Source organism: Equus quagga, chromosome 14 (assembly GCF_021613505.1).
Source record: "Equus quagga isolate Etosha38 chromosome 14, UCLA_HA_Equagga_1.0, whole genome shotgun sequence".
In the NCBI taxonomy this organism is placed as follows: Eukaryota; Metazoa; Chordata; class Mammalia; order Perissodactyla; family Equidae; genus Equus; species Equus quagga.
The window spans coordinates 10,690,752-10,717,206 of NC_060280.1; the positions used below are offsets into that span (position 1 = coordinate 10,690,752).

The 26,455-nt window shown below is 49.1% G+C and overlaps 1 protein-coding gene across 7 annotated transcripts in view; it reads right to left on the reverse strand.

Annotated features, from left to right (window-relative positions):
• NAV2 (neuron navigator 2) overlaps positions 1-26,455 on the reverse strand; it is a 390,162-nt gene that overhangs the window by 136,550 nt on the left and 227,157 nt on the right. For all 7 annotated transcript variants that reach the window (XM_046685992.1, XM_046685993.1, XM_046685991.1 and 4 more), the window contains exons 8-10: positions 21,795-21,907; positions 16,829-16,937; positions 14,536-14,925 (exon numbers count right to left, since the gene is read on the reverse strand). In XM_046685992.1, the coding sequence (XP_046541948.1) occupies positions 14,536-14,925; positions 16,829-16,937; positions 21,795-21,907 (612 nt within the window). The remainder of the gene's footprint in view (positions 1-14,535; positions 14,926-16,828; positions 16,938-21,794; positions 21,908-26,455) is intronic.

Below are 26,455 nucleotides of genomic sequence, written 5' to 3' on the forward strand. Positions count from 1 at the left end.
GCACAACAATGTTATTTCTATAAGAATTCAATGAGATGATACCTGGAAAGCACCTGTCACGTGAAAAGTCCTCAACAAACGCTGGCTGCCATGGTTACCGTTAACAGCAGCAGCACCATTCCCACGACCCCCTTGCTCTCTCCTGTCACTCCACACACACCGCTGAGCATATCCAGCAGGTCTGGCAGAAGTAGTAGAAATGCAGGAGTAAGACTTCACAATCCCTCTGTGTGAGGACTTCCTGCTCTAGAAGACGGACGGTTATGCAGACAGACAACGCCAGAAGGAGCCGAAGCCACCTGGGAGGCATTCCTAGGTGTTTGGGGATCCAGAGGAGGGAGGGTCAGTATCTGCTGGGGCTGCCCGGGAAGGCTTCTTAGCTTCAGCAGACTCGAACAGGACTGTGGCAGGTGGGCAGGAATGGAGTGGGGAGGGGTTTACAGACAGAGAGCACAGACATGTGTAAAGGCACAGAGGTGTAAGAGCATGGTATCCATATGAAAGATAAGGTCAGTGGTCCAGAGTGGCAGGACCAGGATGCAAAAAGGGAGGGAGCGGGCAGTGAGGGGCTGGAGGAGATGAAAAGAAATGAGGCCAGGCGGGAAAATCACTCATTAGCTTTCAGAATGTAAAGGAGGGCCTACTATGTGCCAGGCACAGGAGAGCTGTGGTAAGACAGACAAGGTCTGTGCCTCACAGGGCTTATGCTCCAGCGGCAGGACCCGGAGGGCCTTGTACGTCATGCTGCGAGGACAGGGGGTGGGATGTGGCAGACTGTATTTTTCAAAGATGACCATGACAACATCTCCCATCCCACATGCTCTTCTTCAAGGTGACCTTGTCGCCCTCCCACTGAGAGGTGGGGTCCACGTTCCCTCCTCTGAATCTGGAGGGCTGTGACTACTTTGACCAATGCAGTAGGGTAAAAGCAATGCTCTGTGACTTCCAAGGCTAGATGATGAAAGGGGACACAAGCGGCTTCGCTTTGCCCACTATAACACTTGCCTTGGGGCGGGAGCTCCCAGGTGAGAAATCTGCCGACCATAAGGCCTCCATGTGGCGAGGGAGCCAAGCCACCTGGAGAGGTGTGGACGTCCTAACCTTTACGTCACCCCAGCCCAAGTGTCAGTCGCATGAGTGAACAAGCTTTAGAATGACTTGGACCCCAGCTGTCAAGCCAGCTCCAGCTCTGGAGGCTTCCCAGCTGAGGCTCCAGATGTGGTGGAGCAGAGACAAGCCATCTCCACTGTACCTTGTCCCAATTCCAGATGCACAGTCCCCATGAGCATAATAAAATGGTGGCTTCAAGCAGCTAGATTTTGTAGTCACTTGTTTTATAGTCACAGCAGCTAAAACACAGAGTTCACCCAGCAGGCAATGGGGAGCCACCGAGGAAGGACAAGCAGGTGATAATGTAACCAGATTTATACTCCAGAAAGATTTTTCTTACCAAAGTCTAAGATGGATTTGTGGGATGGGCATTGAGAGCAGAGGCAAGGAAAGCAATGAAGGGATGAATGTAATCATCTGGGGGAGAAGCAGGAGCGGCGAGACTAGAGAGAACCATGGCGAAGATGCTGAAGGGACAGAATCCATCAAACTTAGCGACTGGCGTTCCAGAAGCAGAAGGAGTCTGAGATTCTTTCTAGGTTCCGACTGTGGAAGAGAAATGGATGTGGAAACAAAAGAGGAGAAACAGGTTTGCAGGGAGGAAGAGGAGTCAGACTGTGGACGTGTTAACACGGCCTCAGTGACACCCTGAGACACAGTGCCCAGGCTCTGAAGTTAGGCTGTTGGCGTTTGAGTCCAGGCTCCCTAACTCACCAGCTCCGCAACCCTGGGCAAGATACTCACGCTCTCCAAGTCCCTGTGTCCTCATCAGGAGAATGGGAAGAGACTGTGTGGATTAAAGTGAGGATGAAAGACAGAATATAAATAAAGAGCTGCACACAGTGCCCGGCATTGAGCGGTGCTCAATAAATAGCAGCCACTATTATTAATATGATCACAGTGACCATTATTATTAACTATTATGCATACTTGGTCAGAGGCAAGGCAGGTTCTTTGTACCTGGAGAGCCTGGCCACAGGGCATTAAATGAAAACTGTTCCCAAGGAATCTCACGCACCGGAAGGGTTTATTCAACCGTAGAGTCCACGTCAACTACTAAAATAGCTACACCAGCCTGCAAAGGAGGGAGGAGAGCCAGTCTGTTAGGTGTCCTCCACCTTTGCCTCCCGCCTTCTCTCCCAACTCAATGGTTGAGTGGTTTTAATTAACAACTCCCACAGAGGAAGCCCCAAGTCACTTGATTAGTAAAGCGCTCACTTGCCGTGCATGGTTCTGAGGTCTCCGCGTGGTGCTGAGCTTGTAATTGTGGGTTTTGTTTGGGTTCGCAGTGGGGGGGGGGGGTGGGGCACGAGAACAGTTTCCTCAGAGAAATTCAGGGATCACATCTGTGAAGGCTGGAAACCAGAGGCGACTAAAATGCCCCCTTTCACAAGATTTCACAACAGAAACCACACTGCGGTGAGTGCGTCAGAAAATCACCACGGAGCTGGCTCGGGACCCGAACCGCCCACCTCCAGCCACCTCGCTGGGTTTCATTTCCAACACACACAGACCAGTTTGCCCCATTCGCTTTCCGCACAAGCGCCTGGGGATGTTGACACAAGCGTTTCTAACACTACAGTAAAGACCTATGACACTGAATTGAAATGAAACACGTAATACTGCTTTCGAGGCAAAGAAAAGTAGCTGCCTTGGCCCCTGCCAGCCTCCAGGGTCCTTGCACAAGCATTCTCCAAGCAGGTTCAAGGTCCTGGACAACTCAGCCTTCGGAGCCCCACGCTCCAAACACCAGCTTCCAGCTCTCTCTTATTGTGCCCTAAAATGGCACGGGGTATCCAGGGCTTCCAGTGTCCAGAGGGTGCCCACTCCTCCTTTTTGGTCTCGCCTGCCATCTATCAGAGCATGGCATCGAGCTACGGTGGAAAGCCATACTGCAGAGTCCTGGGGACCACAAGCTTTGCATTCAGCCCTGTTGAACATGAGTTCTGGCAGTTACTACCATGTGACCTGGTCAAGTAACTTAACCTCTCTGAGCTTCGAGTAACTTAACCTCAACTGTAAAAAGGGAATGGAAAAACAGCCTCGATTGCAAAGAAGTCATGTAAAGAGAAAGTGAGATGATATATGGAAACAGCTCAACACAGTGCCTAGCACATAACAGAGACTCAAATGCGGTTTGGCTGTTAGGAACTATGGTACCCCTGCTGCAGGACAGGCAGAAAGACCCCTGTCAGCAGGCACCGCTGGTCTGCTGCGCCCTTCTCTGCAGAGCCAACACCAGGCTGAGTCTGTCCTATGTTTCTGACAACTTGAGCTGACTTCACCCTTTCAACTTCACTGCTCAAGTATGTGAGATTCCTCATTTCGAAACAGATGACTGGGCAATTACAAGCACAAAGCTCTGGGAACTGGGGCATGGACTCTGACGATAGAGGAGAGAGTGCCACAGACCCGTCTCCCGCTTGTCCCAGGGTCATGAAGTGCATGTGCGCTCGATTTATAGCTAGAAGGCCCTGAAGACACACTTGGGCCTCTCTTTAGACTCAGAATCTCATTTCACTTTTGGGTCTCAAAAATCGTCAGCCCTCTAAGGTGTCCATGGCAGGGTGTCTGTCTCACTCTGCAGTGATTTTGGGACTGAGAGCAAAGGTCAAAACCTCCACTTCTCAGGGAGATTTCCAACCAGACCCCTGAGGATTCTGGAAAGGATGGAATAATTCTTCCAACGCCTGCACAGATGCTTGATGTGCGGTCATATCTCAGGTGGGACGTGAGACCTTGAGACCTCGCCGATGTTCCTACAAGCTGCTGTGTTGCTCGTTGACTCTGGGCCACAGGTGAGCTGTGTGTGCCTGAGACGACTCATTCCCACTGATCTACCGCAAGGCCTGCTTACAGACTACAATGGCTAATTTTGTGTGTCAACTGGCTAGGCCATGACAGCAGATATTTGCGTAAACACTAGTCTAGATGTTGCCATGAAGGTACTTTTCAGAGGAGATTAACATTTAAATGGGAAGACTTTGAGGGAAGCAGATTATTCTGCTTAATGCGGGCGCACCTTATCCAATCAGCTGAAGACCTTAAGAGGAAAGAGACTGATGATCTCTAAGGAAGAGGCAGCTCCACCCCCTGGCTGCCTGGGCAACAACAGCTCTGCCTCTGGAGAAGGCTGACTCGTACATAGACCACCTCCAACCCAGAGAGCAGATATCCAGTCATCGTGCTCAAGGAAAAGAAACAGCACGACATCATCTCTGTGAGCGTTCTAAGTAGGATAAACGACTAGGAAGGCAAGCAGACGTGATAACTCCGAGAGGCCAAAGGCAACTACGATGTTCTCCGTGCCAAGCACTTCTAAACACCATCTCCCTTCTTTCTCACCACACACCTAAGAGGTAGGCTTCCATTTGACAGATGGGGAACAAATTCAGAAAAGGAAGCAATTTCCCCAAGGCCACACAGCTGGCAAGCCAGGAACAGGAAGCCAGGTCGTCTGACTCCAAGTATAAAGTTTCCTCCATTATCCCGTGCCCTCCAGAGCAGCATGATGAGAGGAACATGAGTTCCCGACAAAACTTAAGTTTCTTATCTTGATCTGAGTACAGGCACATGTGGCCCGTTTTTCTGAGTCTTTCAACATGCGCTTACTGTCTCAGGGCCAAAATACTCTCAACCTCATCCAAATGTTTCTTTTCCTATTCACCTCAACTCGAACTTGGTTTGCTCCAACCTTGCCATCATAAATCTGTTGAGCCACTCTGTAGATGCTGACCCTCGAACAATAACTGGGAAGGGTATTTTCAGTGATCTATATGCTTAAGATAAAAACAAATATGGACTAGGTTTTCTAGACGAGAGCTATAGGAAAGCTTAACAGGAAAAATGAGGGACCTTAGAGTCTCTCTGTGACAGCTCAGTTCTCTCCATTCATGACACATTTGCAAAGCACCGAGGAGAGCAAGACAAGCCTGCAGACTAGCGCACTCCAGCAAAGAGGGTGGTCCTGATGCAGGACAGAATGCCCAGCCACAGCAAGGTGCTAAAGCCAGAGTCTGGGGGTTACGTAAGGTACCCAGCACACAGAAAGGGTACAATCCACGTTAGTCCCTGCTCCCTGCCACCCACGGAGAGCTAGAGTTGGAATATACCTCTCCTGGATGTGTAAGTACCCCTTGGTAAGTGTGAGCTCATGGATTCCAGGCTTACCCTGATGAGGACCTATAACGACCAAAAGTGAGCCCAAAATAAGGAGTACCAAATGGTTCAACCCTGAGAACAAGTCACTGCCTGCCTCCTCTTGTCAGTCAGACCTTGAGTGCTGCCACAGGCCTGGGACGGAGGACACCTGTGAGATATCTGTCAACTTGAAATAATTAAAACACGGAGTCCCTCTGTAGTGCTGATTAATGGACCTGAGGTGGAAGTTCCCTGGGTTAAGCACCTGGGCTAGTCTGAGCACCGCACAAACACTGCCCCGTGTTTTGTTGACATTGCTCACTGGTGAAGAGTCCTGGGAAGGCAAAGTCTGTTCCAAGAAGATGGCAGACAGCCCAGACGGCGGGCAGGAAAGGAAGGAGCGCCTTGCTCTGCCTGATGCATCACAGCAGGGTTCTCAAACCCAGCACAGTGGCTGTAGGGTTTAGGGGTATTCATATTTCCCACATGAATATCAGTCAAGGTCTCACTGCAAACCCCACTGACTGTCAGGAGGTCTCACAGGGTCTTGGTGACGAGTAAGGGTGGAAGGGAATGAAACACCCTGAGTAGTTGAACTTTGCCCTGGGCACTGAAGCGCGTATTACACGCACATCATATCCCATTTAATCTTGGCAACAGCATCGTTATTATGAGGATGATTTGGAAGGATGTACGAGGCCCCAGGCACTGTACCACCAGCACCTCACCTGTGTTATCTCATTCCATCATCACTGCAGCTCTGGGGGTTATTATTCTCATTTGCGGATAGGGAAAGCTGGCTTCCCAGAAGGATAACGGAGAACATAAAAGGCCCCCACAGGCCTGCCCTGCTCTCAGATCCACCTCTGAGCCCCCATGTTTTGCCTTTCAATGCTGACATTCATCACCACCTGCCTTGTGTGAGGACTGGGTGTTTCTGCCCAGGGCCAGCTCGCCCACTGGGCCCTGGGCTTCTCCAGGGCAAGAACTGGAAGGCTGCGTGGTTGGGGTTTTCCCAAAGCCCAGGCACTACATTCTATAGGCTACCCCATCCTCTGCTAAGATCTTCAGCTGGCCCTGGTCTAGGGCTGGGGGAGGCCTGAGACAAACCGAGGGCACTGGGTGCATGACGACAGGCACAGAGGAGAGCTGGAAAGGGACGGAGGGTGCTGAGGACAAATGTCAACTGTTTCCCAGCCAGTCTCAGCACAGGCTGGAACCTGCGAGTCGTCCTTGTCTCTCTGGCACCTTCAGGCCCTTTGTCCAACTGGCCCCAATGTCAGGCTGAGTTTAATGCGGAAAGTCCCTCTACTAACCCCTCTGCACGTCTGTTCCCAAGGCCTCGGCCTCACCCAGAGCCACGCCACTGCTCTCTGGACTCTAACAGCTTCTGACCTGAGTCCACCTTCCTCCTGTCTTGAATCTCCAACTGGTCCCAGGCCCCATTCTCATAAAAACACACCCCATACCCATATGTCTTCATGCCCTTGCTCTTGACCTTGGTCTGCCTGGCCACTCTTTATCCTTCAAAGCCACATGTCCTGAAGATGCTGCAGCTGCCGCTGCCAGTGGACACTATGGTAGTGACCACCTGCTGAGTGCTCTGTGCATGCACAATTTCACTGAAGCCACACGACAACCCTGTGAGATGGGCATGGGGAAATTAAATAGCTCGCTCCAAGACACACAGCTAAGAAAGCTGGAGCCAGCCCCGGAATCCAGGTCGGACTCCATAGCTCACACTCTTCCCACTGCTCTATCTCACAGTAGGCTCTTTATTTCCCATTAATTGTCCCCACACGATCCACTGGTTCCCCGGGTCTCCACAGCCCACCACTCTTACACTGACCCACCTACTTCCCTGTACCCTGGGCTTCCTCCATGGTATTAGGATCTAGGGCACTGCGTCTTGTTCATTTCCCTTGGCCTCAGTGCCTTTAGCACAGTCTCCAGCACACAGCAAACTCAATAAACACTCTTTAAATGGGATTTTACTGCCTTTTGCCTGGAACCTCTCTAGAAGGCAGGCCAAAGGAAAGGTTTCCAGATTCCAACCCAGGAGAGCTGTGCTTTGGAAAGCTTTGATGTCACTAAGGGTGGGAGGGCAGATGGGCGGGCAAGGAGCAACCCCATCCGGGAGGTATCACTTTCTTCTCCCAAAGCACCCACTTTTGTTCCCTCCCCGCTTTACTTCCCCGCAGGATGCTGGGGGGAGGTGGGAAGGGATTCAAATCTCAAAGCAAGCTAGGAAATTCCCAAGAAGTCAGGACCTAAGCCCAGTTTCCTGGTTAGACAAGACATCCCCTTTTTTCTCTCTTCCCCACAAATCACTAGGCCAATGTTTGTTGTTAGTCATGAGTGGCAGGCTGGACTGCCCGCGTCAAAGTTGGACCATGCTTCTGTTCTCCCCGGGGCTGTTCTCCAGTAACTCTTTTTTTAACCCTGGGGGTCCATCTGCTAAATCCGTCGTCACCAACAGTGGCGAGAGTGGGCCTGGGAACGCTGGAGCATTCCGCTCTTTCAGCATGCTGTTAGCTCAATTGTTCTTTCTCCTCTGATAAGACTGCCTACCCAGCTGCTGATAAGGGCTGACAGCTTCCCCACACTCGGTAAATCAAGTGAGTCCCCTGTGGATGGAAGAGGGAGTGTACAACTGATGTCTCCCCAGCCGTCAGGGACAACTGATATTGGCAGCCAGAGGCATCCATCAGCCAAAGGGCCCGTGTCAGATGACATCACAACCACGCGGGGAGGCTGTCACTCGTTCTGCAACACTCGGAGAAATTAATCCTGCCCCAGGCACAGCTCTGTGCTCACTTACTCCACCCAGAGAGCTGCTTATGAAAACAGGGTCATTGTATTTGCCTGGGATACTTAACATCAAGGAAAATGTCAGACAGGGAAAGTACTTACGGTTTCTGTGAACTCATAACCATTAAGACCTGTCAGCAAGGAAACAACCCATGGGGCTACTCTGGGCCTGTGGCCTCATGCTGGAGCTCCATTGTATTCCTTAAGTAAGTGCGTGTGTGTGTGTGTGTGTGTGTGTGTTTTAAGAGGAGAGCAGTGCATTACGGGCAAGGGCCTTGTTCAAGGCCCTGAAGATGTGTCTGCCTAGAGAGGTGAGTCCTTACCTTTCCATGATGGTTCAACCTTCCTGACCCCCCTGAGCCTCGCCCAGTGGCTGACCAGCAACCCGGACTTCCCAAGCCCCCCAAGCCAAGATCATTTCAGAGGGATCAACCCGTAGAAACAAGAGCCTACGCTTTGCGAATCCCAGGTGCCTGCCGCGCCCTGCTGGAACCTGCCCTGACCGCTGCCTCTCAGGGTGGTCTCCCCTAAAATCATTTACCTTGGCTCCAGCTCCAGGGTGCGTTCTGGCTGTAAGGAGTATTTTGGCTTCCTCTCCTATCAGTTTGCCAGGAACAACAGCCTGTCAAGGTCGCTTCAGGTCTGGCCTGGAAGGACCATGAGAAACACTTGACAGATAAGAAAGAGCCTTTCACGCTATCAACGCTGCCTTTTTGACTTGCAGTGCTGTTGCCTGCTGCGTTCTAGGCTGACTTAGTGAGCAACACCTCCCGAACTTGTCCCACGATGGCCAAGGGAGGGAGGAAGAGAAGAACAGGGGTAACTCCACCCCTTCCCGCTCCAGCCCTAGGGCCTGAGCTGTCTCTTTCTTCCTGTACTGTCAACTCAAGCTCACTGGGATGGAAGCGGTCAAAGGTCTGGAATAATCAGACAGTAGGAGACAGGGTGGAGGAGAGGGGAGACCACGCCCCTGGGGGCTCAAGCTCAAGTGGCTTCCATCTGAGGCACATCTTCATTCAGAGGCACGTGACTGCACTTGCTTTGCCGAAGGTCAGCGTAGCATTTGTTCACTGAGCATTTATTGACTCCTTACTATGGAACTGGCACTGCCAGCCAATGAAGAGATGAGAGCATCTAAGACGGACTTGACCTTGACCTCTCAGAGCTTGTACCAAGCTCCACCTCTTCCTCATAATTAGCACACTGAAGCAGTTAATGAAGCATTTTACCTGGATGCGTTGATTATATATATATATACACACATACATATATATTTGTAATAATTCTGATGTAGTGTTATTACGGATACGTCAAATACCATGAGAGAACAGAGAAGAGACAGCACCCCTGCTTGGATAGAATCAGGGAAGGCTTCAGAGAGGAGGTGATCAGGCAGGCTATGATGGGAAAGGCAATCTAAGCTCAGGGTATGGCACATGCAAATGATGCTTGGAAGCATGGCACACCCCATGGTGGATTAAATGTTCCTGCCCCGCCCCCCATTCATATGTTAACACCCTAACCCCAGTGTGATGCTGTGAGGGAGCACGGCTTGATGAGATCATGAAGGCTGGGCCCCTGTGATGAGATTAGTGCCCTCCTAAGAGAAAGACACACCAGAGCCTCTTCTCTGGGCCATGTGAGGATACGGACGGCAAGTCAGGAAGGGGCCCTCGCCAGAACCCAATCACGCTGGCACCTTGACCTTGGATGTGCAGCCTCCAGAGCTGTGAGAAATGAACGTTCGCTGCTGAAGCCTCTGGGTCTGTGGTGCTTTCCTACAGCAGCACGAGCTGACTATGGCATGCCCGACACAGTTATGGAGCTATAAGTTCATCAGCAGGGAGGGGTTCCTCAGCTGCTGAGGAGGCGGGTCTCCCAGCAGGCACCTGTGCACACAGTGTGTCTGCCGATGGAGCAACCCCTGCCACCCAACAGGGGAAGCCCTCAGCCCTCAGAAAGCAACACTGAAGACCAGCTGGCTTACAAGCCGCCTTCCTCTCCCACACTGGACTACTGCGCAGCCCACATCGGAAAGACCAGCCAACTGCTACATCTCCTCTTCCTCAGCCCCAAACAGCACCAGCCCGAGCCTTAAACTGACACAATGACTCAGAGTTAAAAGCAATCAAACCCACAGCATCGCATCCCACCTTGGCCACTAGATGGAGCTATGCATCGCATCAAAAAGACACCACGGGCAAGGAGATTGTCTCCGTGCTCTGCAAGTAGAATCACTGAGTTTCACAGCTGGTGGCAGCAAGTTCTGTAAGTCCAAGGCCCTGTGAGGGCAGGCATGGAGAATACGCCATTCACAAAACATTCATGAAACACCTGCTTGTTTGAGTCTCTGAGCTTAGAAAAATAATGGGTACTGGACACCCTCTAGGAGCCCCAAGTTTGGTGGAGAAACGACACACACACACACACACCCTGTACATGACATTTCTTAAGCATCCCAGGCTTTGCCAGTGCTTTTCAAGCTCCATTTCTAACTCCTTTGGCAGAGCCAGGATTAAATCTCAAATCTGTTTGCCTCTTGAGACCATACTCTTTGCTCGACACCATCCAGCCTCTCTGAAACACTTCCCATGCAAAGTGAAAGGCTCACAAACAAGGTTGGGTGTGAACCAAGCTCACGAGAAACACACAAAAGAGAGCTAACCTTGACTAGGGGAATCTGGAAGGGCATCACGGAGGAGGTGTTCTTTTTTTTTTTAGGATCAGTCAGATGGGCTAGAGGGGAAAGGAATTCCAGGGAGAAAACAGCATGTCCTGAGGCACAGAGCTTTGCAAGCACAGGAAACAGCCTTAGGTAATAAATGGCAGGTAGCCGAGAGCAATGGGGTCGGGGGTGGGCCTGGGCTAACGCAGGGAGGGCCCATAAGGAGCCTCGCTTGTTCAGTTAAGAAGTTGAGATCTGTCCCACAGGCAACGGGAAGCCACCAAAGGTTCTTAGAGAAATTTCTGATATTAAATTTATACATATAAATAGTCACTCTTTTTCCAGGAAGAAATGTATATTCATACTTCGGAAGATTATATGACTCACTGCCTCCTTTGAAAAGAAAAAAATCATCTTCCCAAACATATGGATGGAAAGTCTCTCCCTTTAATTTTACTCTATACCACATGGCACTCCGAATTTTTAGAAGACGAGTGGATGGATTGACTCCACAGATCAAAACTTACAGAGACATCTTCATCTGTTGTTTTAAATTCTTCTCTACTAACTATAGCCAGAGTCCAACTTATCAACAAGAGGAAGTGGTGAGGTCGGGTGACAACTTGGATGTACTTGGCACACAGTAAGTATGATAGAAGGGTTTCACACACACACACACAGACAAGGCATGTGCCATTAGGTTCTTGGCTAAACTCCATGGAAAGAATGCACTTTCAGCCCCACTTCAGGGAGACCTGAGTGATACACACAGGTGCATGTGCTATACACTCAGTGAAGACATGAACTGTAGACATCAGAAAACAGCTGCTATGCCACAGAGGTACAGCGCCATTTTAAAAACAAAGATCAGAGGTTTTCAGAAACGAGAATTTACTTCCATATTAGGCTTTCTAAATAAACTTGCCGTAAACTTTTACAAGCACTTTCCTCGAAGAGCCTCTGTACAGATTTATATATTACTCACGCATCAGGCTGCTCCCGCTAAGCCAAACATCTGGATAAAAACTCGAATCATTTCATTGTCTCCAGGTGCCTGGATGTTTGCGGTGGATCAGACATCTAGACCCTGTCCGAAACCGCATGTCTTTACCAGACAGCTGCCGTTCATCCGACACAACCTCAAAGAGAAACCTCAGCGTAGAAGGTTACAAAGCATTTTAATTGTCGTGCTTCAAGGCTCGGGGAAGTTAAATGACGTGCCTAACGTCACAGAGCTCCCGGGCGGCACAGCAGGCTTACGCTCTCTCTGTCTGCTGTCTCTGCTGTTTCCTTTCCACTGCACCAACTCCCTCAGAAACACAACTTACGTAGCAGATTCTGCAGCACAGACTAAATGACCAGTCCTTCAGCATCCCCAGCCTGGTCAAGTTTATAAGAGGAAGAAGAAATGAGTATAAGGACATTAAACAACTCGCCCTGAAGTCACGCAGAGGCATCTGATGCCTTGGCCTCAGAGTAGCAGCTCACCTGGGTTTTCCATGGAGCAGAGTCCTGCTCAGCGAGTGTTCTAGAACCTTACCACTAGAAGGAGTACCAAACGCCATTTGGGCTACCTCTCTTCATACGGAAGGTAAATTTCTACATTCAACGGAATGGGGGAAGAAAAACCAGACCAGAGCTCTCCCATTTCACTAATTGGGTGGTTTGCTTACATTTCCCCACTTTTATCTACACTTGCTGTAAACGCTCTCTCACTTGCTAAAAATGTAAGCTTCTCAAAGCAGGAACTGAAATGTAAACATCTGTGCTTTTTAGCAAGGGTAAAGGCTCCGGTTTGAGTGGCTAAAGAAACTAGAAACTTCTCACGGGACATCGCTAAGTTCAGGTTAGAGCATGCCAATGTCTCCACCTTGTGGACGCTGTCAACACTACATCCAGAGGAAGGCACTGCCCACCATCTACTGAAGATTAAAAGCCTGATCCCACAGTAAATTAAACTACTACAGGACACAAAAATCTCAGACTAGCCAAGAATTGTTTTGGTGCTATATTACAGTGGGAATTGATAATGATAGCCTTGAGGGCATACTAGATACTCCAAGTCTTCTGAATAACAATAAAAAGACTAAATTACATGCAATTTTAGTAGTAGGTGTATGTTACTGCTTGCCATGTTTACGGAAAACTAGAAACAGAAAATGATGGTCTAAATTAACTGGACCATTTAGTGTATTTATCATTCCATTAACTTTCCCAGGCATTCCGGATATTGTAAGGGTTTGGTGACTCCTGTCTTCTAAGATTTCAGTACAGGATGGTTCTAAAAGTAACAGGCAGAAAACCAAAGCACCTCCACGTCTAGGCTTTTAATTAAATAAAAGAACATTTCTAGTCAGACAGCTAGAACTAAGCAGAAGTAAATTAATTTTAAAATAAACCCCAGGAGTTGTGCTGTTTCAATGCAGCAACAAAACGTTGGACAAGATGGTTCAGTACAGTGCTTAAGGAAGAGGGCTCCGGAGCCCCTGGCCCTGGGCTCTGTCTCCTCATGCTATGGGGCCTTGGGCAAGTTATTCAGCCTTCCTGAACCTCAGTTTACTCATCTGTAAAATGGGGATTATGACATCACCTCCCTCCAAGGTTGCTGTGAAGACAGAATAAGATAACATACATCAAGCACCTAGCACAGAGTGGGAGAATTAGCTATTATTAAAATTATGAAAATATTGACCCACCCGTGGGCTTCTGGATCACTATGTTCATAGAAATGAGTGGCATGATTATTACAACCAATTTTTATCCTCTGTAATTTTGACTGCTAGAATGGTAGAACTTCTGGGCAAGTCAGTTAACAGATGAAGGCGACTCAGGCAAGTGGGATAAAGAGATGCACCTGCAGTTTACACAGGGCTCTGGGAGTCGAGCCAGAAACAGAAAGCCAAGTCTTGTGCTCCACACGGTCATGGCCCTGCTTAGACATCTTTGGGTCATCCCCCTGAATACCATGTGCGCACAAATGGAGAAACAGGGAGACTGGGTTTGTTCCTTCATCCATCAATCCATGTGTTCATTAATTCAGCAATATCTATAAGCTCCTATATGTACAATGCATGGGGAATTCGGCGGTGAACAAGCCAATGTGCCTGCTTCACAGTGCTTATTGCTGCAAGCAGCGGTGGGCAGCGAGACAATAAAATATAAACTCATCATCAGGACAATTTCCAATAGTGATAAGCTTTCAAAGGAGCATAAGGCGGGGTGATGGAGAGGAGAAGGCATGGGGCAGGCCGCATAAACCACTTCAACTGAATTGTCAAGGAGGGGCCCTCCACAGAGGTTCCAGGTGAGCAGCAAGAGGGAAGCAGCCAAGCGAAGATCTAGGGAACAAAATCTAGGTCAAGAAACAGCGAGTGCAAAGGCCCTGAGGCAGGAAAAAGCTTGATGAGACCTTAGAATGAACAGCTGCAGCAGGGAAGTGAGGAGGGTAGAGAATGATAAGGTAAGGGCCGGATCCCATGCAACGAGGAAATCACGCCAAGGAGGCAGGGTTCCATCCTAAGTGCAAGGTTTGGTTTAAAGGACACAATATGGCTTATTGTCAAGTGTCATTCTGGCTGCCTGTGGAGCCTTGCTAGAACCACCCAGCGAGTTCCTGCCAAAACTGGACTGCAGTCTAGGTCTTGCGACTCTCAGCCCAGAAGGTACCCCTCCACGCACGGTCCTTGACGCGGACAGCAGAAAGTGAAGGAGGCAGTTCGATCTCCCCCAGAGGACTTAAACGCCTGCAGAGAGAACCCAGGGCCCAGCCTGCTCCACGCAGTGAAGAGAGAGGCGCCCCAGGGACTCACCCGCTTGTGATGTCATCCGTCCGGATGTTCTTGCTCAGAACGTCCCCATCGCTCATGTAGCCGGGGGCGTCCATGCTGATGCCTTCCAGGTCCAGCTCATCTCCTGCCTTGTCCGAGACGTCCACGTGGCAGACGCTGCTGCCTCTAGAGGCCAGCTGCCTCCTCAGAGGGGCAGAGTACACATAGCGGCCTGACTCGGTGCTGATGAACCGGCTGGCGTTGGCTCGAGGCGGGTACCCGTTGCCCATAGAGGGGGCATCCCCTGCTTGGAGCCGAGGGCTGCACTGGCCAAGTCTCCAGGAGAGAGGAGTGGGCCTGCCTGTCAAGCTGAGGATGCTGCGCCCGCTTATCTCCGTGGTGACGTTGGTGTCGAATGTGGTTTCCAACGTGCTAGAAACACAAGGCCAGCCTTGGGTTAGACCCTAACGTGCCTAGTATTTGTTGCAGTGTACATATTCTTTAAGTATTTCCCACATACAAAATAGTATCAAATGATAGGCACCAATGTTCCACCCAGTGTATTTCCTCTGTTAAAAATGAAAAGACGAAGCTGCAAAACTATGTAACATTCTGAGAAGCCCAGCGGAGACTTCCTCCCCTAAAACATTGTGCAAGATACCCACTACTGACTACTTTAAGTAAGCGATCTTAACACTGGAATCTTCTTCCCAACCCAGCGAAGGAAGGAGAAAATGCTGACCTGACAACAATGAGGCAGCAAGGTCCCCACCCGCCCGTTCGTGCTGGCAGGCTGCGTCCCAGCTTTCCTTTGGAACGGCAGGAGGCACCGTCCACTCTGGAGCTCCTAACATCACATTTCACAGCTTCAGCTCCCTCCAGACTAAGCAGGTGGGGAGAGCCTTGATTTTCTAACTCTGAAGGGTCCACTTCCCCCACACTTTTGCTTCTCCCACATTTGTCCACAATGACAACTGAATGGCTGCAAAAGGCTGGAAGAGAGTGGTAAATGCCTAGGCTTGAGATCCATAACAAATCAAGTTACAGAGGCTGAATCTGCCAGGAGACTGAGCACTCCCCCGGCCAACAGAAAGACTCTTCTGCAGTCCACTGTCTTTCCAGCCCTGCAGGTATGCGGCCGGGTGAAGGTGACCAGTGTACCTCCGCACAGCTGCACTGCGGGTTCCTAACTGAGCAGAGAGCAAGGGTTCTGCCTGCGGAAGAAGCCTGAAGAAGGTAATGTCATCATGACCACCCTCGTCCAAGCTGAGAAATCCACCAGACTGCTGTAACCCACACGGAGGCCGTTTCAGTGATGATGGTGGAAACGGGGATGTTTCATCACCCATCACAGGGTCACAGGGTCCAGCCTCTGGCTCCATGCCATCAAATATCTAAAGGTTTGGGGAGCCCCACATCACACTCCCAAGTTTACTCTGCTCTGGAAGAAACAATTTGGTGCCTCAACTGTTTCTGTCTCCCTCCTCCCCTGCAGGCAGCCTTACTTTCCTCTTATTGGGGACCCCTAAGGTTTGGGCCCGGTCTTATTCAACATAGAACCCACGGAGGTTAACCTTGATTTGCCAAGACCACTGGCAGCAGGAAAGCCCTGCAGTCTCCTTGCCATATTCATTTATCACAGAGACGGAAACTGGAGAAGCAAGGCAGACTCCTGGGAGCTCAGTGGTGCAACCAGAACTTGGCCTCAACTACCACAGCAAGACAGAAACATAAAACGTGGTTCTGCCCGGATCGTGATGGGAACACCAGGGCCGCATCCCCTTCAACTTCTCACTCAACAATGGAAACAACCCGACAAATGCTTCCAATGTAATCCTAGATTTCATCCAACTAAATCATGGTTTAAACATGCTCACAAGTTCTTACAAATTTTTCCTTATGTGTTTTATGCACGTGCATGACTAACAGCATTACAGAGTGTTGTGTATCAGAAGACCGGGTAGGAATTCAAGTTATTCACTTTATCGCACAGGTCAAATACAGTTCACCTGCTTGTTTCAACAGCACAACAGAGTTTTGGAAAATACACGTAAAATGAAATTTCAGTGGAGCTGGACTGCAGGATCCTCTGTTGAGTGGAACTAGCAACCTTCTGCTTTTGGGAGGAATCTACCTAATACTAATTTTTGCTCCCGACACTTTTCTTCTGTACGCTGTATGGCATTCTTTGTGAATTCCAGCACATTTGAGGATTAGTGTTATTTATTCCATTACTAACCAAATCACGTGCCTAGAGGCATGAATGAACCCAAGAGAAGCCATGTGAAAATCAAGCGACTAGCTAGCTCAGTGGAGAAATCCACACTGGAGGTACCTGTGCGTAACCTGAGTTCCCCGCAAACTGGACATGGTCTCCTCCAGGTTCTGCCGCAGATCAGCGATGTTCTTCACTGTCCGCAGGCGCCGAGCCTCAGGATCTTCCCCTGGAAAGTCAAGGGTTACGATTATCTTAATTCTCAGACGGATCGTGAGCTTCATGGGCGGAGTAATCACGTCCATGACCACAACCATGTTCCATGCTCAGCGCCTGGAACCCTGTGGGTGCTTACAAAGGATCTGAGCATGAAGGAAGGAATGGATGGATGGATGGATGGATGCCCAAAGGAGAGTAAGGCTGTCTTCTCCCCCCAGGTCCCTCCTGACACCAGTGAAGTCCAGCCTGTGGAGAAGCAAAGTGCCTAATCAGAGACGTAAGCACAGTTCACACTGTTTCCAACAGAGACACACACGTACGGGCTGACCACTTCCCAGGAATCATTTTCTGCACACGGAAAAGTGGGTGAGGCATTCTGTTCTCTCATCCACTGGTGATACACGCTGCCCTTGACCAGCCCTGCTTTACAAATGGAACTTGCAGTGGCTAAAAGATGTGTACCTAATAATCAAACATTTCTATAGAGAGGTTCGTCCTTGTTAGATTTATCATGTCATCTCAGATTCTGGCTCCTTTACTCACTGGCTGTGTGACCCTGGGGAAGGTGCTGACCCTCTCCACCCTCCAGAGTCCACAGTCCTAAAACGAGGACAGTGACAGTCCAGACCTCAAAGATGCCAGCAGCCACAGGGACTCAGTGGGCGGGGCCTGGAGGTGCTGAGCACAGCGCCCACCACAGCACTCGGCTCCCACCAGCTTAAACGAGGACAGTGACAGTCCCGACCTCAAAGATGCCAGCAGCCACAGGGACTCAGTGGGCGGGGCCTGGAGGTGCTGAGCACAGCGCCCATCACAGCACTCGGCTCCCACCAGCTGGTGCTCCAGAGCAAGAGCCACCACCAAGATTCAGGGTTTCTCTTTGTGGAACAAGGGACTTCCATTCCCTGGGCAAGATTTTCCACAAAATCTGGCTCAGCAGAGGTCAAGCCGGCAGACGTCCCAGGAGAACCAGGCCACACCAAGCCAGGAAAGCCATGTGCCCTCTCAGAGCAGCCTCGCCTAGCATTCCCCAGCTATTCTGTTTTGACAGGCTTGCCCAGGGAGGAAGAAAAGAGCACAAACCACAGTAACGATTAAAGGAATCAAACATCTTTCTCTCAGAGCCATTTCAGGGAGGGCTGAGAAGACCGAAGAACCATAATCAAGGGTCTTTAAAAGCGTGTGACTATTTCGAGTGTTGAGCAACAATTTTAAAGAAATCTCCACACAGAACATAGTACACATGGGCAACAGCAAGTAAAACTTACATTGGACACTAAGGAGAACTTGCAGCAACTGTCATTAATAGGAAAACAGGCAGCTAAGAAATGTCATAGATTCACTTTCCTTCTGAGACAGATAATTTCCTTAGGTTGTTCTCGGCATGCTGGTGCGTAGGAGCTGGGGGCCGGATTGAACAATAGATACGTCATTTTATGGAGGAAACTGGCTATAGCAAAGTCGCCATCCTTGAAAATGCAAGTGTTTTCAATTTTACCCCTCTTTTCAACCAAAAGAAATTCAGAAGGCATTTTTCTCTTATCTGAAATGTGGTCAAACTTGCATTTCCCACCCAATTCTTTAAAACACATACAGGTACGTATGTGTTTTTAACTGAAAGCAGTGATGAATGTCTACTTTACCTCCCCTTAGTGGCCTTGGAGGAATGTAATCACATCTATCTCTTGCGCCATCAATTAAATATCTTTTACTGCCAGTTTGGCCACATTTCATCTGTGTCAGGCTGCCCAAAAGGCACCGACCTTTGACAGCTCTAGGACCTGTAGTGAATGTTTATAGGAAACTGGATCTAGGCACAAGTTTTCAAATTACCTTCATTAACTAAATCACACACAAGCTGTATAATGATTATATTTCTTTACCCATGTCTCTATTAATGACGTATTTACCTGTTAACCCTCCTTGAGAATTTCAAAGATCTCTGAGATGGGATGGTATCTCACCTTCACTTTCGCTAACACTCCCCCTCGCCACACACACATTTTTATAGGTGCCCAAGAAATATTTATCATTCAAAAGACATCTGGTCTGCGCAGGGTTGAAGGAAAAGCATGGATTTTGCATGCCGGCAAATAGACGTTTGCATCGTGGCATTGTCACTCATTAGCCAGTTGACCTGGGATAGGTCAGGTATCCTCGCTGAACCTCATCTGTAAAATGGGGATAAACCTTCCCCTCAGAGGGCTGGGAGGAGGATCAGATGCAAGGACACGTGATACGCCTGGCAGGAAGTGAAGGCTTGCTGAATTCCAGCGTCCTGGGGTCCCGCTGGGGACGTTTGCTCCCCGCAGAGTCCTACATACACCAGATTCCAATGTAGAAATGCAGCCAGTAATGCACCTGCCTTGCTTAGGTGATTATGTTCTAAACTGTCAAGTCTGCTTCCTTGGAGGATGGACTGAGTGTAAGAGTTTCCCACCAACTCACAGCTGAACAAAATAAAATCACAACCATGCTCCGACGGACACAGCAGGGCCCTCTCAGCTCAGATGCTGAGTTGGTGAGAATTGAGTAAGCGCTCCCATGTCTACCTGCGGCTCTCTTGCCTTTGGCCAAGGGCAGCCCTCCCTCGAGCCACCACCGGTCATGATGAAGAGAACACCTTATCCTGACCCAACAGGGCTGGGCGTGGAGATGTCAGGGTGTTACAAAAGAAACAAGAAAGACCCTGGGATTTTCACTTGAAAGAGGGAGGCTAAGGGAGGCTAAGGGACATGCTGCCACATGGAAAAGAATGGAAGTTGTCTGCGGGCTTCAGGAGGCTGGATTATATCCAGTGACTAGATATGTAAGAATAAAGAACTTCATTACCAGTTAAAGCCAACAAAACATGGAAGAGCTGCCTTACAAAGGAATAACCTTCCTGTCATAAGAAATATTCCAGCAGAGACTGAAAGACGATATGCCAGTGAAGGACAGAAGGGATTCATGGCCCAGATAATAAACAGGAGCATGTGGTTCCCTCTAACTCTACACTCCAAACTGCACCGTCTCCACTGTAATGCCATGTAAGTGGCAAAGCACCATGGGAAAATCCACCTAATTTGCATAAGCAAGGGGAAAAACTAAGGAACTGATCAGACAGTCTCACCAATGTCCATTTCTAAATACACCCACCATTCATTGTCATTTCAAGGGGTTGGCTGCAGACAAGTTAAATTCAACCTCGTGCTACTGTGTAGTCTCTCCATAAAATAATTGACAGTACAATCACACATGTGGTTTCTACTGCTTGAACGTCAAGACAAGTCATCCCAATTAAGCAGTCTTCATTAGCAACCAACACCACTTGACTTAATACCACCGAGTGCTTGATCAGGCACAACTGACTGCAGTCTGTTCCCCGAAACCAGCGGACAGCATCCCAGGCTTTCTGGGCTCTGACTCGCTTAGAGTCCTGATGCAGAAGAGACACGGGAGAAAAAGAAAAACTAGTGAAAGATCATAGGCTGCAATCTGTCACTCTGAAGTTCAGTGTTAGGCGGAATGTTCTCTGGCTGCTGCCTGTGCTTTTCAAATGTGCATTTTGCTGAGCCTCAGTGTTGGACACGAATCCACACTCCTCCGGAGGACACACATCTGATACTCGGCGGGCTCTGAAGCACCGGCCCCGCTCTTTTGATGTGTGCACATAAGAACACGACCTGGAATGTGCGTGGAGACCTGAGCAGTCACCTGAACTCCACATCCTTCTCCTCAAAGCTGGCCTGTTTCCTGTGCTATCATGTCCTCACCTTGGCGAGAAGGAAACATAAAATCAATCCCAAATGTGGGGCCCTGAACGAGTGCAAGATGGATCACTTACAAATGGCTTGGAACCTCTCTGCCCCAGTGCTGTGCCAGCCAGCAGAACCAGAAGGAAATAGTTAAATCGCTCAGATGCTCTGAAATTAATACTCAGAGCTAATAGGGAGATGGGTAAGATTCGATTGTAGGGCTGCAGACCAATTCCACAACTGTAACGTGGCCATTAAAATGGTGTGGTCATGGATATTGAGTCTAATAAATGGAATTTAAACACAAATTCAATTTTTAACCCAACTCTGGAAGTGGTAAGATATGAGAAGAATAATGCAGCCACTGCTAAATATGTGGTTTACCACTCGCCTCCCTGATTAGAAGTTGCTGGAAGGCAGGGCACAGCAATGGGGAACGGGGAAAAGAGATAGAGAAGGTGCTAACTCAGAATGCACTGCAGGAGGCATTCTAACTCAGATGCCAGCTTTCGTTCTTTAAATTAAGAACGTGACAGGATAACATTAATAGGTGAATATTTGTGGAATTAACTATATGACAACTGTGGATGTTATGTTTTTGTACCATGCCCCCTTCAGTCACCATTATGTAGGTTATACTTAAAATTTAGATTTTGTTTGTTTGTTTTTGGTAAAAGAAGCATGCTATAATCTTCCCAATTAATGGAGGATGTTAAGAACACATTTTCAATCAGTGCTTCCATACAGGACATAAAAAAGTCAATATTTTAGAGCTCCACCTCTTGTTGGAAAGCAACTTATCTGAAGAGTAAACAAGAGATTCAAAGTGAAGCGTCAGGGCGGCCCAGAACCTCTACATGAACAAAATGGAATTTATCTTAAAACAGGGTTTGCCAACAGGTAAGAGACCCATTTACAATTCTGGGGAGTAGATTGTGTGTGAGAAAAAAACAGGGAAGAAAGAGAAGAAGGAAAATCGTAAGAAAAAAGGGAAAATAAGTTGGTTTAGCTCATCAATCAATGCAACAGTAAAACATCTGCAAATCAAGCTGGGTCGGTGCCTTCCAGCAGGCGGTTGCACAGGAGGCCTCGTCACCAGTAGACACGGAACTTCTGGGCTCCATACTCACCGGTGAGTTCTTCCAGAGCAGGCTGTCCACTCTTGGTGTAGTGGCTGGGCTCCATGCTCACACCCGCTGAGCTAGACTCGGCAGTCACATTCCCTTCGGTGTCTGTCTGGGACCTTCACACAAACCAAACAGACAGCGTATCACGAGCAGCACCTACCACATCCGGACCACTGTGGTCTGACCACAGCACCCACCACCACCTCCTTCAGCAAGAAGCTTCAGAACAGAGCAGACCAGCAGACTGATGCTAAATAATTCATCGGCGCACGTGAAGCAATGTCCTAGAAACAGAGAGAGCCATCGAAGTGTAAAAGATGAAATATTCATCGCCCAAACGGAGGGTCTGCAATCCCTCACTGGGGAGTGCTTCTCTGACTCCCCAGCAGGGAGCTGGGTCCAGCCAGAACAATGCTGGAGAGGACTGGGTGGTTTGGATCATTTAACCTATGCCAAAGAGCACAATTCTAAGTAACCAGCAATGCCAGCAAGTCAAGCATAAAGATGACTCCATTGACAGCCCCCACGGCTCCCGCCAACCTCCCTGACACGGCTCTCTGAAAAAGATGACTGTAAAACTAGTCAGGAGTGGGTGCCAAGCAGGTGTGTCTGCCCTCTAGGTCTCTGATTCAGAGCTCAGATCTTCTGACATGAAAGGTCCCATTGATCGTTCTTTCAACACTTGACTGAAATCTGTACTTCCCCAAACCTTCTCCATGCCCTTATTTGTCAAGCAAATCAAGGCAACTGCTTCATGCAATGGGTTCTTGCCTCAACTACTTCTGCTCACTTAGGCACGGCATGCAAATACATAATTACACTCAGATGCAGAACCCTGGGTGTAACATTATTAATTCATTAGCATCCTGAGCTCATTCAACCAGATTGCACTCTCTAAGAAAGCATTTGCCAAGAATGTGTGTTGTCTTAAATGTGGGGGATGTACTGATAAACCTCGTCATCCATCCATTCTTCCCCGCTTTGCCCTCCTACTGCAGCCATCAGTTTCCAATTCCTGTAATCTCTACCCACAAAGGCTTTTCATCCTCCCAGTGCTCCTCTCCATGCCCTGGCCGGAATCCACGCTCTCACCATCTCTGCCAAGGCCCTCCAAGTACGCTGCCTCCAGCCTGGAGGGTGGGAATGGCAGCTAGGTGTGGGGACCAGCCCACAGATTCATTCTCATTGGTCTGTGGAGTATTTTAAAGCTTTTGAATCAGTTTCAGCATTTAAAAATTTGGAGATTTCACAAGAAATATCTGGATTCCTGCTCTCTCTCTTTCTCTTTTCTTTACTTTCAGAAAAATGAGAAAGTCTAGAAAGACTGAGCTCACGTTCTTGCAGGGTGCCACCTGCTGGTGTTAAGTGGTGGCTGCTCCCTCCAGAGAGGAGGAGTTTCCTCTGCCACAGTCCCACGCATCCTGAGCTGCTCATTTGCATCACGTTTTGGGGCTCAATTAGGCATCTGAATCCATGATCTCTGCTCTAGGCTGTTCCTAGGTCTCGTCCACCCCCCACACCATCCTCCACTGATCTCTTTGACCTTCTGATTAAAGGGCTTCAATGGTTCCCCCTGCCCACAGAATAAGGTCTAAAGTCTTCACTGTGGTAGAAGAGGCCCTACATTATGGGATTCTACCTTCCTTCCTTTCCAGCCCCATCTCCTCCACTCCTGCCCTGTATACACAGCCCTACCTGCGTTCCACTCGCATGTAGCTTCTCTCCACTCCCAGATCATACTATGCTCTTAGCAGAAACGTCTTTGTAGTTACTAGACCTCTGCCTAAAGGCCCTTCTCTCTTCTTCCTTTATTTATTCCTATTCTGCCTGTAAGACACAGTTCCCATGCTACCTTGGCCTGGAAGCCTTCCCCCAGTCTGCCAGCTGACCGCCCCACCTCTGGTGTGCTTCCACAGCACTCTCCTTATTTTCCAATGCCTGTGTATTACAATACGACCTAGTTAACAAATCTTCCCTCAATGAGACAGACCTCTAAAGGCAAAGACTGGCTCTTTGGACATGTGCACATAAGAATACGGTCCGTTCAAGTTCACACGCCGAGCAGGCACTCAGTCAGGGTGAGGTGAACAGATAGGTGAGAAATTTTTAAGTCTAGAAAGATGCTGGGTCCTGGAAGGAACATTAGAGGTGGAGTGAGAACACCGAGCCGGCTGCAGGTCTGGAGCCCAGAACTTGATTGACAGCTGTGCACATCTGCGTTAGCTGCTTCACCTCTGTGACCCTCAGGGCCCTCTTCCATATAGTAGGGGACGACAACAGCGACCTCCCCTTGCTGCTACAGAAATCACATATGATACGACACAAAAGCACTCAGTAACATGTAGAGATAGAGGTGCTCAGTGTTACTTCTGAACCCATAAATAGAATTCATTCTGCGTGATTTGAAAAAATGATTTACCTTCCTTTTGTCTCTTGGTAACATCGCTAACATGGAGAGACTCGGGGGGGAGCATTGTAAGTTACATACAGTGAGCCATCAATTTTAGAGCACAGAGGGAGTCTAAACCATTTTTTTAAACCCTCTAATCTAGTCCAACCTCCTCACTTCACAGATGAAGATAATAAGGCTCAGAGAGAGGCAGAGATTTAGAGTCAAGACTGTTTCATGGTTAACAGCTCGGTCCCTCTAGTGAGACAGACTTGGGTTTCAACACTGCTCTTCTAGCTATTAGCTCTGTGACTTAGAGCAAGTTATTTAATTAAGACTGTTTGCTCACCTACAGAATGGGGATAAAAAAGATAGCTAGGGGCCGGCCAGGTGGCGCAGCAGTTAAGTGCACGTGTTCTGCTTCGGTGCCCAGGGTTCGCTGGTTCGGATCCCAGGTGCAGACGTGGCACTACTTGGCAAGCCATGCTGTGGTAGGCGTCCCACATATAAAGTAGAGGAAGATGGGCATGGATGCTAGCTCAGGGCCAGCTTTCCTCAGCAAAAAGAGGAGGATTGGCAGATGTTAGCTCAGGGCTAATCTTCTTCTTCAAAAAAGATAGCTAGCTCATGGAGTTGTGGAATGACTAAATGAACGAAGGCATGAACAGCCCTTAGCTGAGTCTCTGCACACACCTAGTGCATGCTCACCAGCTGTTCCTGTAGCCAGGTCCCGGACCACGCAGGGAGTCACCAGCTAATAAAGACAGAGCCTAGAGGTCCTGACTCCTATCCCAGTGCTCCCCTTTCCAGGCTCTCCCCTGGCTCACCTAAAGAGGAAGGCACTTCAGAGGGTCCAGAAGGACATCACACCAGGTGAGCATTAACGTTAAAATGCAGCTTGGCGGTTGTCTCCCTCCTCCTATTAGTCAGACATTTGCTCTTTATCATTAAGAAATTTTCCTCTCACGGAAAAACTTGACTTTTTTTTTTTAAAAAAAACAGGGATTAAATATTTTACAATCTTTCAAATGGTTACAGCCAAAAAAAAAAAGGGAGGAAGGAGTGGGATTGATCAAAGACTGTCATATATTTTAATTTTGAAAATGCAAATCAAGAATCTGTGAAGAGTCATTTGAATATGCATTACCTCAAGACTATTAATGTTCTTGGAACGATGAGAACTTCACGGGGAGCAATTGGGTGCCTCCACGCTTCGAACAACCGCATTAGACGCCCTGCACGCGGCCAGCACTGAGTCACTTCCAAGCCTTGGCTCTATTCTCAGGACTGTGAGCTGAGCTGATGACTTGATTTAATAAAAAGATGACTGTCTTTCAATTAAAAAGTTTGGGTGTGACCCTCACTGAAGGGGAGTGTGAGCAGAGGAAAAGGGAGAAGGGTCCTTTCTTCACAGGTTGGACCTGGTGGGCATTACTCTGAAATCCTTCATGCCAGACTTTCCACCAGCTCCTGGCAGGAATGGTAACAGAACCCACTAGAACACAACTCAGGCAGGGAGCGGGGGGATAGCTAATTGTTTGGGGAACAACATAAGCAGAAGCTGAGAGTCTGGGGATGAGTCTGTGCATACGAGCAGGCCTATAAGTGTATGTGCGTATGGGCGTCTGCATGTTAAATCTGAATGTGTACTTGTGTCCATACTTACATGTGACTGTCAACGTATGTCCACACCTAGGGTTGTACGAGTGCGTGTACACAATTGCGCATGTGTAGGGACTTAGGGTAAGGGGTGTAAAATGAGTGCCCGGACTACGACATTCAGTCTTAGGCCCCTCTTGCTACGTAGAGCTATCAGTTGTCATTCAACTGTGCAGTGTGGCCAAACGCACCACACGTGTCCAGCACACGACCAAGCTGACTACTGTGAGCAAAGCTCTGGGACCCCCTCAGGAGCAGTGCTCGGGGAGCTTCCACCTGCCTGGAGAGGACTTATCCTCATGCAACAAGTAGCACCTGGAGCCAGGGTCCTCCTTTCTGCAAAAGGTGGGCGGTGCAGGCTGAGCACCCCTCACAGGCCAGAACCCCGCAGAGCAAGCAGCACCTGGCTCCACACGGGCTCCATGGTCCTGTGGATGTGTCATCAGAGACAGAGACCGAGGGACCGGTAATAGACAGAAGGATGGAGTCAGCCACAAACACCCAGACTTGTCCTCGATACAACCTCAGTTCTTTCGTTCTTCTAGAGCTGATCCGTCCTTACCACTACTCTTCTCCCTCACCCACTCTCCCCCCAGAAACTCCCAGCACACAGCAG